Raw genomic sequence first — 16,873 nt, forward strand, 5'->3', positions numbered from 1 at the left:
TATCAATGCTTGCTCCTATTGATTTGTTGTTCATGATTCCCCAGCGTTTTCTTTTTAATCACATTAACTAATGCTGCCCTTGCTGAGAAACAGCTCTCAAAATAAGGATGATTCGCATTTCATAGGAGCTTATCATGCTCTTGGTCACCAGGGACAACACTGTGTAGCTGGTATAGTTTATTCAAGGCCCTTTGTCAACAGGATGTTTAGTTTAAGGCCTGTTCTCTTGCAAATTTCAGTAAAGTAATCGATGTTGATCACCAGTGAGACGCAGACAAGCCTGCACCACTCCTCCCTATCCCTCTTTACACTGGCTACCTCCCCTCTAGTATCAGTCCAGAGGACTGGTCTCAACATGAAATATCCATTTCCTCCACAGATACTGCCTGACCTACACAGTTCCTCCAACAGTCTGTGTTTTTCTCTAGAGTCTTACATCTGTCAAACAGTGAAACGCTCAACCTCTTACGGGATGTGGGAAGACAAGAAGACGTCCTGAGTCCCTGATGACTACAAGTGTGAGAAGTGCATCCAACGACAGCTTCTAACAATCTGCATTATGGAGCTGGAGCGGGAACTGGATGATCATTCAGGAGGCTAGGGGTGATAGATCAGACATACAGAGAGATAGTTACACCCAAGGTGCAGGACACAGGAAACTGGGTGACAGTCAGGAAGGGGAAAAGTGTTAAGGAGCAAATGCCCCCATGGCCATCCCCCTTAACAAGAGGTATATCGCTTTGGATACTGTCAGGGGAGGATGACCTAACAGAGGAAAGTCACAGTGGTGGGTCTCATCCTCTGTGAATCAGAAGGGAAGGGGGTGGGGGAGAAGAAGCACACTGTGGTGAGAGGGGATTCATTAGGGGAACGGACAGGAGGTTCTGTGGGTGAGAACGAGATTCCCAGATGGTACGTTGCCTCCTGGGTGCCAGGGTCCGGGATATCTCAGATTGAGTCCTCGGCATTCTTAAGTGTAAGGGTGAAAGCCAGAAGTTGTGGTCCATGTAGGTATCAGTGACATGGGTAGGACGAGTAGTGAGGTTCTGCACAGGGAGTTCAGAGAGTTAGGTGCTAAGTTAAAGGACAGGGCCTCCGGAGTTGTGATCTCAGGATTGCCACCCCTACCATGTGCTAGTGAGACCAGAACTAGGAAGATTATACAGTTTAGTATGTGGCTAAGGAGTTGGTGTAGGAGGGAGGGCAAAAGATTTTTGGATCATTGGGTTTTCCTCCAGGGTAGGTGGGACCTGAATACATGAACTGGACCTCAGACAAAGTGAGGAATCAAAAGGTTGAGCATGGTGTGAATAGTGTCCTGAGCCTATACTCAAATGAAAGAGGTATATCCTGGCGGGAAGGTTTGTTAATGCTGCATAGTGGGGTTTAAACTAGAGTTGCAGGGGGATGGGAGCCAGAGTGCCAGAACAGTTAGTGGAGAGGTTGTGGAGGTAGAAGTTGGTAAGACCTCAGACAAAGTGAGGAATCAAAAGGTTGAGCATGGTGTGAATAGTGTCCTGAGCCTATACTCAAATGAAAGAGGTATCATAGGGAAGGCAGCTAATTGTGCTGAAGATGAGGTAGCTGGTTTACAAACAGAGGCAATGTGTAGTGAGGAGAGGAAGTTGATAGGGCAAAATTGCAGTCAACAGGATGAGGTGCAACATAAAAGGCATTCAAATATGTTGTATTTGAATGCGCGTAGTAAATGGAATAAGGGAGATGAACTTGCAGCACAGTTGCAAATTGGCAGGTATGATGTAGATATCACTGAAGATGTGGAATCGATATGGGTAGAGCTGCGTAACACTAAGGGGCAGAAGACGCTGGTGGGAGTTGTGTACAGGCCACCTAACAGTAGTAGTGAAGTCGGAGATGGTATTAAACAGGAAATTAGAAATGTGTGCAATAAAGGAACAGCAGTTATAATGGGTGACTTCAATCTACATGTAGATTGGGTGAACCAAATTGGTAAAGGTGCTGAGGAAGAGGATTTCTTGGAATGTATGCGGGATGGTTTTTTGAACCAACATGTCGAGGAACCGACTAGAGAGCAGGCTATTCTGGACTGGGTTTTGAGCAATGAGGAAGGGTTAATTAGCGATCTTGTCGTGAGAGGCCCCTTGGGTAAGAGTGACCATAATATGGTGGAATTCTTCATTAACATGGAGAGTGACATAGTTAATTCAGAAACAAAGGTTCTGAACTTAAAGAGGGGTAACTTTGAAGGTATGAGTCGTGAATTAGATAAGATAGACTGGCAAATGACACTTAAAGGATTGACGGTGGATATGCAATGGCAGGCATTTAAAGGTTGCATGGATGAACTACAACAATTGTTCATCCCAGTTTGGCAAAAGAATAAATCAAGGAAGGTAGTGCACCCGTGGCTGACAAGAGAAATTAGGGATAGTATCAATTCCAAAGAAGTAGCATACAAATTAGCCAGAGAAAGTGGCTCACCTGAGGACTGGGAGAAATTCAGAGTTCAGCAGAGGAGGACAAAGGGCTTAATTAGGAAGGGGAAAAAAGATTATGAGAGAAAACTGGCAGAGAACATAAAAACGGATTGTAAAAGCTTTTATAGATATGTAAAAAGGAAAAGACTGATAAAGACAAATGTAGGTCCCCTGCAGACAGAAACAGGTGAATTGATTATGGGGAGCAAGGACATGGCAGACCAATTGAATAATTATTTTGGTTCTGTCTTCACTAAGGAGGACATAAATAATCTTCCAGAAATAGTAAGGGACAGAGGGTCCAGTGAGATGGAGGAACTGAGTGAAATACATGTTAGTAGGGAAGTGGTGTTAGGTAAATTGAAGGGATTGAAGGCAGATAAATCCCCAGGGCCAGATGGTCTGCATCCCAGAGTGCTTAAGGAAGTAGCCCAAGAAATAGTGGATGCATTAGTGATAATTTTTCAAAACTCGTTAGATTCTGGACTAGTTCCTGAGGATTGGAGGGTGGCTAATGTAACCCCACTTTTTAAAAAAGGAGGGAGAGAGAAACCGGGGAATTATAGGCCCGTTAGCCTAATGTCGGTGGTGGGGAAACTGCTGGAGTCAGTTATCAAGGATGTGATAACAGCACATTTGGAAAGCGGTGAAATGATCGGACAAAGTCAGCATGGATTTGTGAAAGGAAAATCATGTCTGACGAATCTCATAGAATTTTTTGAGGATGTAACTAGTAGAGTGGATAGGGGAGAACCAGTGGATGTGGTATATTTGGATTTTCAAAAGGCTTTTGACAAGGTCCCACACAGGAGATTAGTGTGCAAACTTAAAGCACACGGTATTGGGGGTAAGGTATTGGTGTGGGTGGAGAATTGGTTAGCAGACAGGAAGCAAAGAGTGGGAATAAACGGGACCTTTTCAGAATGGCAGGCGGTGACTAGTGGGGTACCGCAAGGCTCAGTGCTGGGACCCCAGTTGTTTACAATATATATTAATGACTTGGATGAGGGAATTAAATGCAGCATCTCCAAGTTTGCGGATGACACGAAGCTGGGTGGCAGTGTTAGCAGTGAGGAGGATGCTAAGAGGATGCAGGTTGACTTGGATAGGTTGGGTGAGTGGGCAAACTCATGGCAGATGCAATTTAATGTGGATAAATGTGAAGTTATCCACTTTGGTGGCAAAAATAGGAAAACAGATTATTATCTGAATGGTGGCCGATTAGGAAAAGGGGAGGTGCAACGAGACCTGGGTGTCATTATACACCAGTCATTGAAAGTGGGCATGCAGGTACAGCAGGCGGTGAAAAAGGCGAACAGTATGCTGGCATTTATAACGAGAGGATTCGAGTACAGGAGCAGGGAGGTACTACTGCAGTTGTACAAGGCCTTGGTGAGACCACACCTGGAGTATTGTGTGCAGTTTTGGTCCCCTAATCTGAGGAAAGACATCTTTGCCATAGAGGGAGTACAAAGAAGGTTCACCAGATTGATTCCTGGGATGGCAGGTCTTTCATATGAAGAAAGACTGGATGAACTGGGCTTGTACTCGTTGGAATTTAGAAGATTGAGGGGGGATCTGATTGAAACGTATAAGATCCTAAAGGGATTGGACAGGCTAGATGCGGGAAGATTGTTCCCGATGTTGGGGAGGTCCAGAACGAGGGGTCACAGTTTGAGGATAGAGGGGAAGCCTTTTAGGACCGAGATTAGGAAAAACTTCTTCACACAGAGAGTGGTGAATCTGTGGAATTCTCTGCCACAGCAAACTGTTGAGGCCAGTTCATTAGCTATGTTTAAAAGGAAGTTAGATATGGCCCTTGTGGCTACAGGGGTCAGGGGGTATGGAGGGAAGGCTGGGTTCTGAGTTGGATGATCAGCCATGATCATAATAAATGGCGGTGCAGGCTCGAAGGGCCGAATGGCCTACTCCTGCACCTATTTTCTATGTTTCTATGTAGATATCACTGAATCATGGCTGAAAGGAGATTACAGCTGGGAGCATAATGTCCAAGGATACACATTGTATCGAAAGGACAGGCAGGAAGGCAGAGGGGGTGGGCGTTGCTCTGTTGGTAAAAAATGAAATCAAATCATTAGAAAGAGGTGACATAGGGTCAGAAGGTGCTGAATCATTGTGAATAGAGCTAAGGGACTGCAAAGGTAAAAAGTACCCTGACAGACCCCCAAACAGAGGTAAGGATGTGGCCTACAAATTACAATGGGAGATGGAACATGCATGCCAAAAGGGCAATGATACAATAGTCATGGGGTACTTCAATATGCAGGTAGATTGGTAAAATCAGGTTTGGCACTGGATGACAGGAGGGAACTTTTCTAGAGTACATATGAGATGGCTTTTTCGAGCAGCTCGTGGTTGAACCCCCTAGAAGATCAGCTGTTCTGGATTGGGTGTTGTGTAATGAACCAGAATTGATTCGAGAGCTTAAGGTAAAATAACCCTGAGGGCAAGTGATCATAATATGATTGAATTCACCCTGAAATTTGAGAAGGACAAGCTAAAATCCAATGTATCAGTATTACAGTGGAGTAAAGGGATTTGCTAAGGATTTAGCCAGAATTGATTGGAAAAGAACACAGGCAGGGCTGATGGCAGAGCAGCAATGGCTGGAATTTCTGGCACAGGATATATACATCGAAAAAAGGAAGAAGTATTCTAAAGGAAAGATGACACAACCGAGACTAACAAGAGAAGTCAAAGCCAACATAGAAATATATAATAGACCAACAATCAGTGGGAGCTTAGAGGATTAGGAAGCTTTTAAAAACGAACAGAATGCAACTGAGTCATTAAGAAGGTAAAGATGGAATACAGAAGTAAACTCGCCAATAATATTAAAGAGAATACCAAAAGTTTCTTCAGGTACATAAAGTGTAAAAGAGAGGCAAGAGTGAATATCGGACCTCTGGAAAACGATGGTGGAGAGTTAGTAATGGGGGGATAATGAAATGGCAGATGAACTGAATCAACATTTTGCATCAGTCTTCAGGATGAAGACACTAGCAGTATAATGGAAATTCCAGCTGACAGGGGTCATGAAGTGTGTGAAGTTACCATAATTAGAGAGAAGGTTCTTGGGAAACTGAAAGGTCTGAAGGTAGATAAGTCATCTGGACCAGACTGTGTACCGCCCAGAGTTCTGAAAGAGGTGGCTGAAGAAATCGCGGAGGCATTAGTAATGACCTTTCAAGAATCACGAGATTAGGGAATGGTTCTGGAAGACTGGAAAATTGCAAATGTCACTCCACTCTTCAAAAAGTGAGAGAGGCAGAAGTTAGTCTGACTCAGTGTTTGGGAAGATGTTGGAGTCGATTGGTAAGGATGAGGTCTCAGGGTACTTGGAGTCACATGATAAAATAGGCCATAGACAGCATGGTTTCCTCAAGGGAAATTTGTTGAAATTCTTTGAAGAAATAACAAGCAGGATAGACAAATGAGAATCGGTTCATGTTGTGTACTGGGATTTTAAGAATTTTAAGAAGGCCTTTGACAAGGTGTCACACATGAGGCTGCTTAACAAGCTATGAGCCCATGGAATTATAGGAAAGATTCTAGCATTGATAAAGCAGTAGCTGATTGGAAGGAGGCAAAGAGTGGGAATAAAGGGAGCCTTTTCTGGTTGGTTGTTGGTGACCAGTAATGTTCCACAGGGATCTGTGTTGGGACCAATTCTTTTTATGTTATATATCAATCATTTGTATGATAGAATTGATGGCTTTGCTGCAAAGTTTGCAGATGACGTGAAGATAGCTGGAAACAGCAGATAGTTTTGAGGAAGTAGAGAGGCTACAGAAGAACTTAGGAGAATGGGCAAAGAGATGGCAAGTGGAATACAATGTCGGGAATTGTATAGACATGCACTTTGATAGAAGTGGAAGATTTGACTGTTTTCTAAATGGAGAGAAAATACAAAAAACTGAGGTCAAAGGACTTGGGAGTCCTTGTGCAGGGTTCCCTAAAGGATAACTTGCAGGTTGAGTCTGTGGTGAGGAAGGCAAATGAAATGCCAGCATTCATTTCAAGAGGGCAGGAATATAAAAGCCAGTATGTAATACTGAGATTTTATAAAGCACTGGTGAGGTCTCACTTGGAGTATTGAGAGCAGGTTTTGGGCCCTTATCTTAGAAAGGATGTGCTGAAACTGGAGAGGGTTCAAAGGAGTTTCATGAAAATAATTCCAGGGTTGAATGATTTGTCATATGAAGAGTGTTTGATGGCTCAGGGTCTGTATTCACTAGAATTCAGAAGAATGAGTGGTGACCTTACTGAAACCTGTTGATGGGTAAGGCCTTGATAGAGTGGATGTGGAGAGAATGTTTTCAATGATGAGAGAGTCTAAGACCAGAACACAACCTCAGAGTAGAGGGGCATCTTTTAGAATGGAGAGGAGAAGGAATTTCTTTAGTCAGAGGATGGTAAATCTGTGGAATTCTTTGCCATAGGCAGCTATGGAGGCCAAGTCTTCATGTATATTTAAGGCAAAGGTTGATATATTCAGGGCACAAAGGGAAATGAGGAGAAGGCAGGAGATTCAGGCTGAGTGGAAAATTGGATCAGCCATGATAAAATGGCAGAGCAGACTCAATGGGCCAAGTAGCCTAATTCTGCTCCTATATCTTATGGTCTTATCTGCAATCTTCTGAGTCTCCTGCTTGCTCATTTAGTCAGATCAGGTCCCAGGTTCCTTTCGTAACACATTGAGGTCTCTTTCTCTGGAGCCATGAAGCAGTAGGTCTCACTGATAATTGTTAAATGTTATTAGATATGTTGCAGTGAATATGATTAGTTTGGAATTTTTCAGTAGTTCTACTGAATCATGGACAGACTGCGTCAAAAGGATAGAACAATTTTACTTTGCTGCAAGTAACACTGCAGATTGCTGTTCATCCTATTGTGGCAGAAATTTGGAAGTGATGTTTTGGGATTCCGTAATATCTAAAGAGGATGCTCACTGTAAAGAAACTGAATTTTATACAGACATTAGCTGAGCAAGCACAGGATTTGGAACACCACCAAGCAAAGGCCTGGACTGTTGAGATGTTGAAGCCTAACTTTGTTGGCATCTTTGGGAAAACCGAGGAACTATCCAAATGGGAATTGTTATCACTGTGACAACACAAACCCAGAGGTAATGAATACAAAGTGCCTCTTCCCTGTAATCAATATTCTCAGGGGAAATTTACCAACAGTTTTATTGAAAGCAAAGCTACATAAAAGAAGACCGGGCTGAAATCAAATAATACATACCCCACTGGGAAGAAAAGTAAAGTGTATCATAAACAAACTAATTGAAGTAGGAGACCTTAATGTGACCAAACTGTTCACACTGTCAGAACTATACCAAACCTTTCTGTACATCAGTGGAAGTTGACAAGACTGCAAGCAGGAATATTTCACAATGCTGACCAGAAAATCAGGTATGACATAAGTTTAAAGGAACACTCAAAGATAAATAAGTTTAAAGGAACACTGAAAGATAAATTAACACCTTGGACTGTTAGACTTCTATTTAGAATCGTATCAGCTCTGTGCATTTTCTGGGGACAATGGGTTGTTTGATCCAAGTGGCACTGTAGTTTTTGTAACTGCTGCATTTGTGCCTGGAAGGACAGTAGGACCATGAGAAGGAAATTGGAAGATACTTCAAAGATTCTGAGATGTAGAAATGCAGCTGAAGAAAGGCATGCATCTTTGCTACCTCAGATGTAGCTTATCTGGAAAACAGTGGACACTGAAAAACTCCACCAATTTCAATACAAGGTTAAAGCTACATTGGATCCACCTAGTCCAAAGGTCTTGACAGTTGAAGATATTCTTATGACTTCTCAAATACTATGATAATTCCTGCCATCTTCATCCAAAATGTTTGAACATTTACAATAGTTGCTGGACCACAACCAATACGAAAATAGAAATGAACAAGAAGCTGTGATCCGAGGTTTAATTCTCATGTTCCTATTCATTATGATTGAGTGAAGCCTCTGTCCTGTGGTGCATGTCCTTGCAGGGTTGGTCCTAAATTGCCACACCCCCAGAAGAATGATGAGCAAACTGTCAGGTTTACATCAAGCTCCTTTCCCAAGGTAAAGTAATGTTACTTACATCTGAACAATGAATTCTTAACTTTTATCAATGGAGTAATGAATTTGTACAGATACTTGCAAGGCCAGAACCTTGTGGTTATCATAAGCCTCTGAGAATTTTTAGTAGCTCCAAGGGAATAAACAGACTGATTTGGTTAAAGTGAAGGGGTGACATTGTCATTGGCTGCATCTGGTTACTCCACCAATGGCAGATGGATTTTAATTTCGATATGTGTCTGGTGTTGCACTTTGGAAAGTCATTGATGTACAGAGAGATTTGGGGGTTCTGGTCCATAGTTCCCTGAAAGTGGCCACACAAGTAGATATGGCATGCTTGCCTTCATTATTTAGAAGAGTAATGAGGACATGTTGTACCTATACAAAACTTTGCTTAAGCTGCATAGAGCATTGTGCATGATTTTGATCACCCCATTACAGGAAGGATGTGGAGGCTTTGGACAGCATACAGAAGAGGTTTAGCAATATACTGCTTGGAAGAGAGGACATGAACCATAAGGAGAGATTAGACAAACCAGGGTAGTTTTCTCTGGAGTGTCTGAGGCTGAGGGGAGATCTGATAATAGTTTATAAAATTATGAGAGGCATAGATAGGATAGAAGTATCAAATACTGGAGGACATGCACAAGGAGAGAAGGTTAAAGTTTAAATGAGATGTGTGCAGCCTGTTTTATTTTGCACTAGGAGTGCTAGTTGTCTTGAATGGGCTTCCAAGCAGAGCAGTTGACACAGGTGTGATAGTAGCATTCAAGAGGCTTGTAGATAGGACTCTCATTCTCCTTCACTCCAGAGAAAAGCCTTATCTTGAATTTTCAATCTTCAAAATCATCATTTGTGATGTGAAATTATTCAAAGCTGCATGTATTCTCTTTGAATGTGCATTTACCATTATTATGATAATTCTTTCCATAAATGGGCCTGAAAATCACATTTATCCCTGCTCATGGTTTATTCAGTTAGAACCATGGGTTGAGAGGATCCATTGACACTTAGAGGCAGACGAGATTCAGTTTAACTTGGCATACTCTTTGGCACAGGCATCAAGCGCCAAAGGGCCTGTTCCTGTGCTGTGTTATTCTAACTCCTATGCACATTTGGTAGTACAACAGGGCAGAACAGAGTGCTGATGTGCTAAACTGATGCATTATTTTGTGAAATTCTGTCATAAGGGGGCATTGAAGGCGTACAGAAATGCAAGACACAGATACTGAAGTACTGGGAACTGGACTGGACTGGAGTTAGGGACGGGACTGGACACAGACTAGGAGCTGGGACGGAAACACAGACTTGGGCTAGGAAAGTGGGACCAGGACAAGGAACTGAGAATTAAGAGCCTAGACTTGGACTCCGAGCCAGAGACCGGACAAGGACCCAAAACCTGGGACTTGACTCGGGCTCAGACCCCGGAACTAGGTGAGGACACGTCCTGGGTTCTTCAAGGCTCAGGTCACTTAGGCCCTTGAGTACGGAGCCCGGGCTCCTTCTTAGAGCACAGAGCCGGGACCGTTCCTAGGATGCAGGGCCAGGATGCTTACTAGGATGCAGAGCCAGGATGACTGCCGAGGTAAACTGCCGAGGAAACTGTCAGAGATTCAGATGAAGAGGGGAAGGGAACAGTCCACCCTCAGGGTAACAGCAAAGACAGCCTGGCTTACCCAACAGAGGCAAGGACAGGAATGGACAGATCCAACCGCAGGGTAACGGCAAGGACGGCCTGACTTACCCCACAGAGGTGAGGACAGGAAGGGAGCTCAGTCCAGGGTGGCTCTGAGTCTTGGGACGGCCAGCAACCTTTGCTGGCCACGGAAACAGCCGAATCCATATCTAGCTCGGAGTGACAGACGGCCACTCAGCTGGCCCCAGAAACAGCCAAATCCATACCACGATGACTGCTGCAATGAGAGACAACAAGGCTCCCTGAAGCGATGGTCCTCAAACCAGGCCTAGAGATCACAAATGGCTACTCTAGCCTTCAACCGGCGGATTGCTCCAAGGGGATACCAACAAGACAAACTAACCCCCACATTTGATCCCAGGGCTACTTATATTCCCAGCCCCAAGATGAGCATCAGGTGTCTATGATTAAGCCCAACTGAAACAAGGGACAGCCGGAAGACCCGGAGTCCGGAGTCTACAGACCGGACCGTGAACCAGAATGCGGACCTCACGGACCGGACCGTGACAAATACCAATACCAGGTGAATCATATCATTACCAAAACACATGGATAATTCACTATTTATGATTTATAATTTAAATTTTTAATATTTACTATTGATTTGTATTCCAGGGAGCAGGAAGTGCAGAATCAAATATCACTGTGACGAACGTTCTAGTATCAATTGTTTGGCGACAATAAGGTATAAAGTATAAAGTATAAAGTATTCAAACTCCAACAGCTAGCACATCAAGACATAACTACAGCCCTTTAAGGTGTACAAAAACAGCACAGATGGAAAGAGAATGTGAAGATGAAGGCATGATCTATGTATCCAGAATGATGTGGTCCTTTGGAGATCCAGCATTGATGTTTCGCCAGAGGGAAAAGCAATTATTGTGATGTCAATGCAAGTAGAACACACTGAGTTTACCTCACATCAAGCAAGTTAGCAGAAGTTCTGTTCTCTGGTTGGTCATACCTTTGGGCCCCAATCTGACAAAACATGTGCTGGCCTTAGACAAGGTCCAGAAGGGATTTACTAGAGTAAACCCTGGATCATTCAAGACAACTAGAACATAAAAACAAGTATGTAATGCTGAGGCTTTATAAGGCATTGGTCAGAGTCAGACCACACTTGGAATATTGTAGCAGCTTTGGGCCTTGAAATAAGAAAGGACGTGCTGACATTGGAGAGGGTCCAGAGGAAGTTCATGAGAATGAGCCCAGGAATTAAAGAATTAAGATATAATGAGTGTTTGATAGCTCACTGGAGTTTAGGCAAATGAGGGCTATCTCATTGAAACCTACTAAATACTGAAAGGCATGGAAAGAATGGACACGGAGAGGATGATTTCAATAGAGGGAGAATCAAAGACCAGTGTGCATGGCCTCAAAGTAGAAGGAAATTACTTTACAAAAGAGATGAGGAGAAACTTCTTTGGCTGGAAGTCGGTGAATCTGTGGAATTCATTGTCACAGACAGCTGTTGTAGCCAAGTCATTGGGTATACTTGAAGCAGAGGATAATAGATTCTTCATTAGCGTGGGGACAGGGGGGAAGATGGGAGAATGTAGTTGAAAGGGAAAACACATCAGCCATGATCAAATAGCAGAACAGACCTGATGGGTCGAATTGCCAAATTCTGCTCCCAGGTCTAACGGTTAGGGTCATAAACAAGGAGCTGGAGGACACCGTGAAGGAACGCAAGCAATGTAAACAGCATTGCAGGAATCCACCAGTGGATCCTCTCCACCACCATTCCCTCTAAGCTGGTAGGGTGCGTGGCTGCGTAGTAACTGAAATGCTCCTTTGCACATAGCCTTTGTTGCCATGCAGCTGGAATTTTCTTTTGTATAATGTTAAGATAATTTTGAAATTATACTAATATAATTTTGAAATTTCTATATATTTGTAAAATACCTTGTAATTAATTATTAATTAATGAATTAAATCCATAAATTTTCTAAATAATAAACATACTACTTTGAAACTTTTTAGAGCTTGCACAGTTACATTTTCAGTGTTTCAAGTTACAACACTTTGCAAATTGTAACAATAAACACAGAATGAAAGTTGTTAGCTCATTGTTAAACAATCAGCCCACTGAACGCTGACGCAGTTTTCCGGCCATGTAAAAATTTCCTGTTCAGAGCAATGGTTAGTCTGTGCGGCTGTTAAAAAAAAATAGAGGGAACGTTGCTCTCAACCCATGGCTCATACTGAATAAACAATAGGGATACATGTGGAGTTTTCAGGCTCATTTATGAAAGATTATCATGATAATACTAAATGCACAATCACAGTACCGTACATCACAAATGATAATTTTGAAAATTGAAAATGATCATTTCTACATAATGCCTTCATATACTGTGTTATTTTGCGCCTGACAATGGAAGTCATATCACAGAATTTATCAAATTTCTCTAAAGGACTCAAGTCAAACCAGATGCTTGCAGCTCAGCATGGTGGAAAGAGCAGCTCAGACTGAAACATGGATTGAAAAATGTGACAATGAAATCAAAACAAAAAATTTCTAATAACACACATCAAAGTTGCTGGTGAACGCAGCAGGTCAGGCAGCATCTCTATGAAGAGGTACAGTCGATGTTTCAGGCCAAGACCCTTCGTCAGGACTAGAAAAAAATTTCTAATTCTTACTGTATTATAGAATACCCTACATTAAAATAGAGAACAAACATATACTGAACTACTGATTGGTAGATGTGTCAGAACACATTTAAATTTTGTGAAGCCAAAGCTATTGAACGTTATTTTCACTATGATCTGGTATCTTATTGTTTACCTCCACTGGTCTTTCTCTGTAGCTGTTACACTTTATTCTGCTTTGTTATTGTTTTACCTTGTTCTACTCCAATGCACTTTGCTTTATATGAACAGCATGCAAAGCAAGCTTTTCACTGTATCTCACTGCATATGACAATAATCAACAATTCCAATTCCATCCGTAAATTCTCAACAAGCTAAGAAGATGAAACAGCAGGTCAGTGTTTGCAGTTGTCGGTTTGAAGTGGATGATCCTGCATTCGTAGAAGACAACACAAGGAATCTTGTTATTGCAAAACATCGTTGATCGTACTAGATCAACATCTTCTGTGCTTTGCCTGGATGATGGCTGCATGAACAATTACCATTAAATCCTTTGCACATTGCCCAACCAGATACTTGCGACAGGGTGTTAACTTTTTCCACTGGAGCAGGTCGTACAGCATCGGCAGTCTCTGTATCACCAGAGGCCATCATCAATGGGAGATGTTCCAATGTAAATTCTGCTGCTTTGTTCCCAATGGTGCCACCGGTAAACTTAATTCATAAACAAGGAAACTTTTGTTTTAACACTGTACTATGTTTAGCTCATCCGCCATGATGAAGTTTAATATCCCAATATTGTGAAATCACTTTTAGATCGTGTTATCAGTGCACCAGAGCGGATGAGTGGAAAAAAGTTTTAAAAAAGGCTGCGCACGTATCGCCAATGTGAGCTCTATTTTCAATAGAAACAAGTATTCAGCAAGACAGGCGGCATTTCTAGAAAGTGAAACGTGGTTAATGCTTTAGGCTGATGATCTGGCTTCGAAACTAGAACTAAATTAAGGGCACAGAGAAACGTGAGGTGGGGAGGGGAGGGGAGTGCGGGGGCAGAGATCAAACAGGAAAGTTTATCGTTGTGTGTAAACAGGAAAGATTGATAAAAGTGGCGCTAGCGTAGGCTAGCGTGGCTGGCAAATATCAAAAGTTATGTATAATGAAAAAAGAATGAACATATTTATACTACTGCTTGTTGTATTAGAATAGTGGCAGTAACATTACATATGTCAGTATGTCAATCTTCATTTCATGCCTCTCGGAGCTGTGTTAATATTTTATAACTCTGTGTCCTGGATCGTAACTGCATGTGTTGTTTATGACTACAGTATATATACTGTGTTTTGCACCTCGGCTCCAGACGAACGATATTTAATTTAGTTTCATCGACGTGCATAGTTGGATGATAATAAACATGAACTTGAAAAGTGACATCAAGCGTCCTGACACCCATCCTGACATTAATTCTCCATCTCATTCCCGTTCTTCAGACGCCAAAGCTCAATACACACACCTCACTTTACCGTTGGAGACATCACAGCCTTCGGGACTCAACCCTGAATTCAGCAATTTCAGACAGTCAGCTGTGTCGGCTTCCTATCTCCCCCATTCCAACCGCTGTAGTGATCTTTTCATCATATAACACTTCAAATCTTTTCCTGCCCCATTGACATCACCCCATCTCCACCCGAGTCATTCGCCAGACTTTGACACTCTCTTGCACTCATTTTTTTCCCTGTTCCATCGTCCCGCACATCTTCTTGTTTCTTCTCTGCAATTTTAAACACGTTTCACTCTAGCTATTAAACTTGTGAAAGTCGTCCATCTAAGATGCTGGTTCGTTCTCTGTCCAGAGATAGTGCCTATCGCCCGTGAGAGTTTCACGCGCAAAATGCTGCAGGGACTCAGCAAGTCAGGCGCATCTAATTAACAGTCGACATTTTCGGCGGAGACCCTTCCAACATCTGCACCGAGAACACCCAGAACTTCCGACGTCTGCAGAATCTCTTGTGTCCGTGAGTGCTTCCGGCGTTTTTCAAAAATTTCAAATGTTCCTTTCACCTTCAGCTCACTGTCCTCTTCTAAAGACCCCAGTGAATTTAGGGAAGATCGGATTTCTCCCCGCCTTCCAGCCCCCCTCCGTGACACGGCTAGCTTCCTGTGGCTTGTCCGTTTCTCGTAAACCTACCTCTAGCGCCAGGTCGATGTCGAAGTCGCGGGCTCTCAGAAACTTCAACAGGAACTCGTCCTCCAAGCCCAGCGGCCAAATCGCTCTCTGGTTCAGCGCTCTCAGTCTCAGCTGCGACACGGAGCGTAGAACAGAGTCCGGGTGAAGCTCAGAGCCGCCGTGCCCCGGGATCTCTTCCTCGGCCAAGCACTCTGCCGACATGCTGCAATCGGAAAAAAAAAACGATGAACCGTCTCGGGTTCATCACAGTGGCGTTCAAAGTTACGCCTAATTTTATATTGTGGGTGGCGGCAGCAGTCCTCCAATCACAGTTTAATTCCGTTCCTTTTTTATGAATGTAACCGAGGATGGATTTGTTTTAATATGTTATCTAGTCTGCATAGATTAGATTAGATTAGATTATGAGGACACGCAGTTCTCTTTTATTGTCATTTAGTAATGCATGCATTAAGAAATGATACAATATTCCTCCGGTGTGATATCACAGAAACACAGGACAGACCAAGACTGAAAAACTAACAAAAACCACATAATTATAACATATAGTTACAACAGTGCAACAATACCATAATTTGATGAAGAACAGGCCATGGGCACAGCAAACAAGTTCAAAGTCTCTTGAAAGTTCCACATCTCATGCAGACGGGAGAAGGAAGAAAACTCTTCCTGCCATGCCCGACCACAGTCGGACTCCGAGTCATCCAAAAACTTCGAGCTCCGATCAGCCCTCTGACCAGTACCGAGTACTGAGCACCATCTCTGCCAAACGCTTCGACCCCAGCCTTGGTCGCCAACAGCAGGCAAAGCCAGGGATTTTGGGGCCTTCTCTCCGGAAATTCTCGATCGCACAGTAGCAGCGGCAGTGAACCGGGCATTTCAGAAATTTCTCCAGATGTTCCTCTGTGCCTTCTCACGTCTGTCTCCATCAAATCAGAATTGTGCACGGCATCCTACTTACAAATATGATATCATTTCACCGGAGAGCTGCGCGTGCTGCGTCGCGCCGCCATCTTCTCCTCCCGCCAGAGATGAAAAGTAAAACCAGATTCAATTATGTTTATACTGATGTTCTTTTACTATATTAAGAAAGTAAAACCCAGATCCCCAGTGCCAGCAGAATTGTCAATTAACGAGGAAAGTCTACACAATACTGTCAAGTTGCATTCCCTCTCCCCCCATCTATACAACGTTATATACCATCAATAGCAAATCAATATGCCCCGTGACCTGCGTTGATCAGTGAAATACAGCCTGAAGCAATAAACACCGTTGTGATTTTATTTGAATACCTGACGAACAGGTTGTCCGCAGAAATTTGTCTGAGTACTGCACAAGAACAGGCCCTCCGGTCCGATATCCGTTTTGCATTTACTTCACGAGGGTGTGTAAAGGTGTGTGAGCCTTGATCCTAACCAAAGGGTTCTCAATAGATACAATCTCAGTACACTCTGGTATAAGCGTATTCACCCCGACATTTTCACTCAGTGGAGTGATGCACCCTGCCTTCGACGACCTGACCACCAGAGTGAAATTAATCTGCTGGTCAAGTGACAAACTATTCAGCCAAAGATGTCTTCACGCCAGACCGAAGGTCATCCATATCTGCTTCTGTACACGCTTCCAATGTTGCTTGCATGCACATATAAACAAGGGGTACAGATGATGCAGATGTTGACGTGTAAGCCACTTCCAATTCACGGTGAGGAATAACAAATACTGCCGCTGCAAAGTTTTCCATATCAACTGGGAGATAAGAGAATATAGACTCCCAGACAACAATCCCCCTCCCCACACTGAACTAATAATTACATTCGGCTCAAAATCTCCTCAGGGAAAG

At 43.1% G+C, this 16,873-nt stretch overlaps 1 protein-coding gene across 1 annotated transcript in view; it reads right to left on the minus strand.

Moving 5' to 3' along the window:
• The window catches only part of ttpa (tocopherol (alpha) transfer protein), an 81,613-nt gene extending 66,326 nt beyond the window's left edge, over positions 1 to 15,287 (minus strand). Inside the window, exon 1 of the mRNA XM_063041998.1 lies at positions 15,037 to 15,287. Within this exon, the coding sequence (XP_062898068.1) occupies positions 15,037 to 15,237 (201 nt within the window). The 5' untranslated portion in view covers positions 15,238 to 15,287. The remainder of the gene's footprint in view (positions 1 to 15,036) is intronic.
• Positions 15,288 to 16,873: the final 1,586 nt, after the last annotated feature.

This window comes from Mobula hypostoma, chromosome 1 (assembly GCF_963921235.1).
Source record: "Mobula hypostoma chromosome 1, sMobHyp1.1, whole genome shotgun sequence".
In the NCBI taxonomy this organism is placed as follows: domain Eukaryota; kingdom Metazoa; phylum Chordata; class Chondrichthyes; order Myliobatiformes; family Myliobatidae; genus Mobula; species Mobula hypostoma.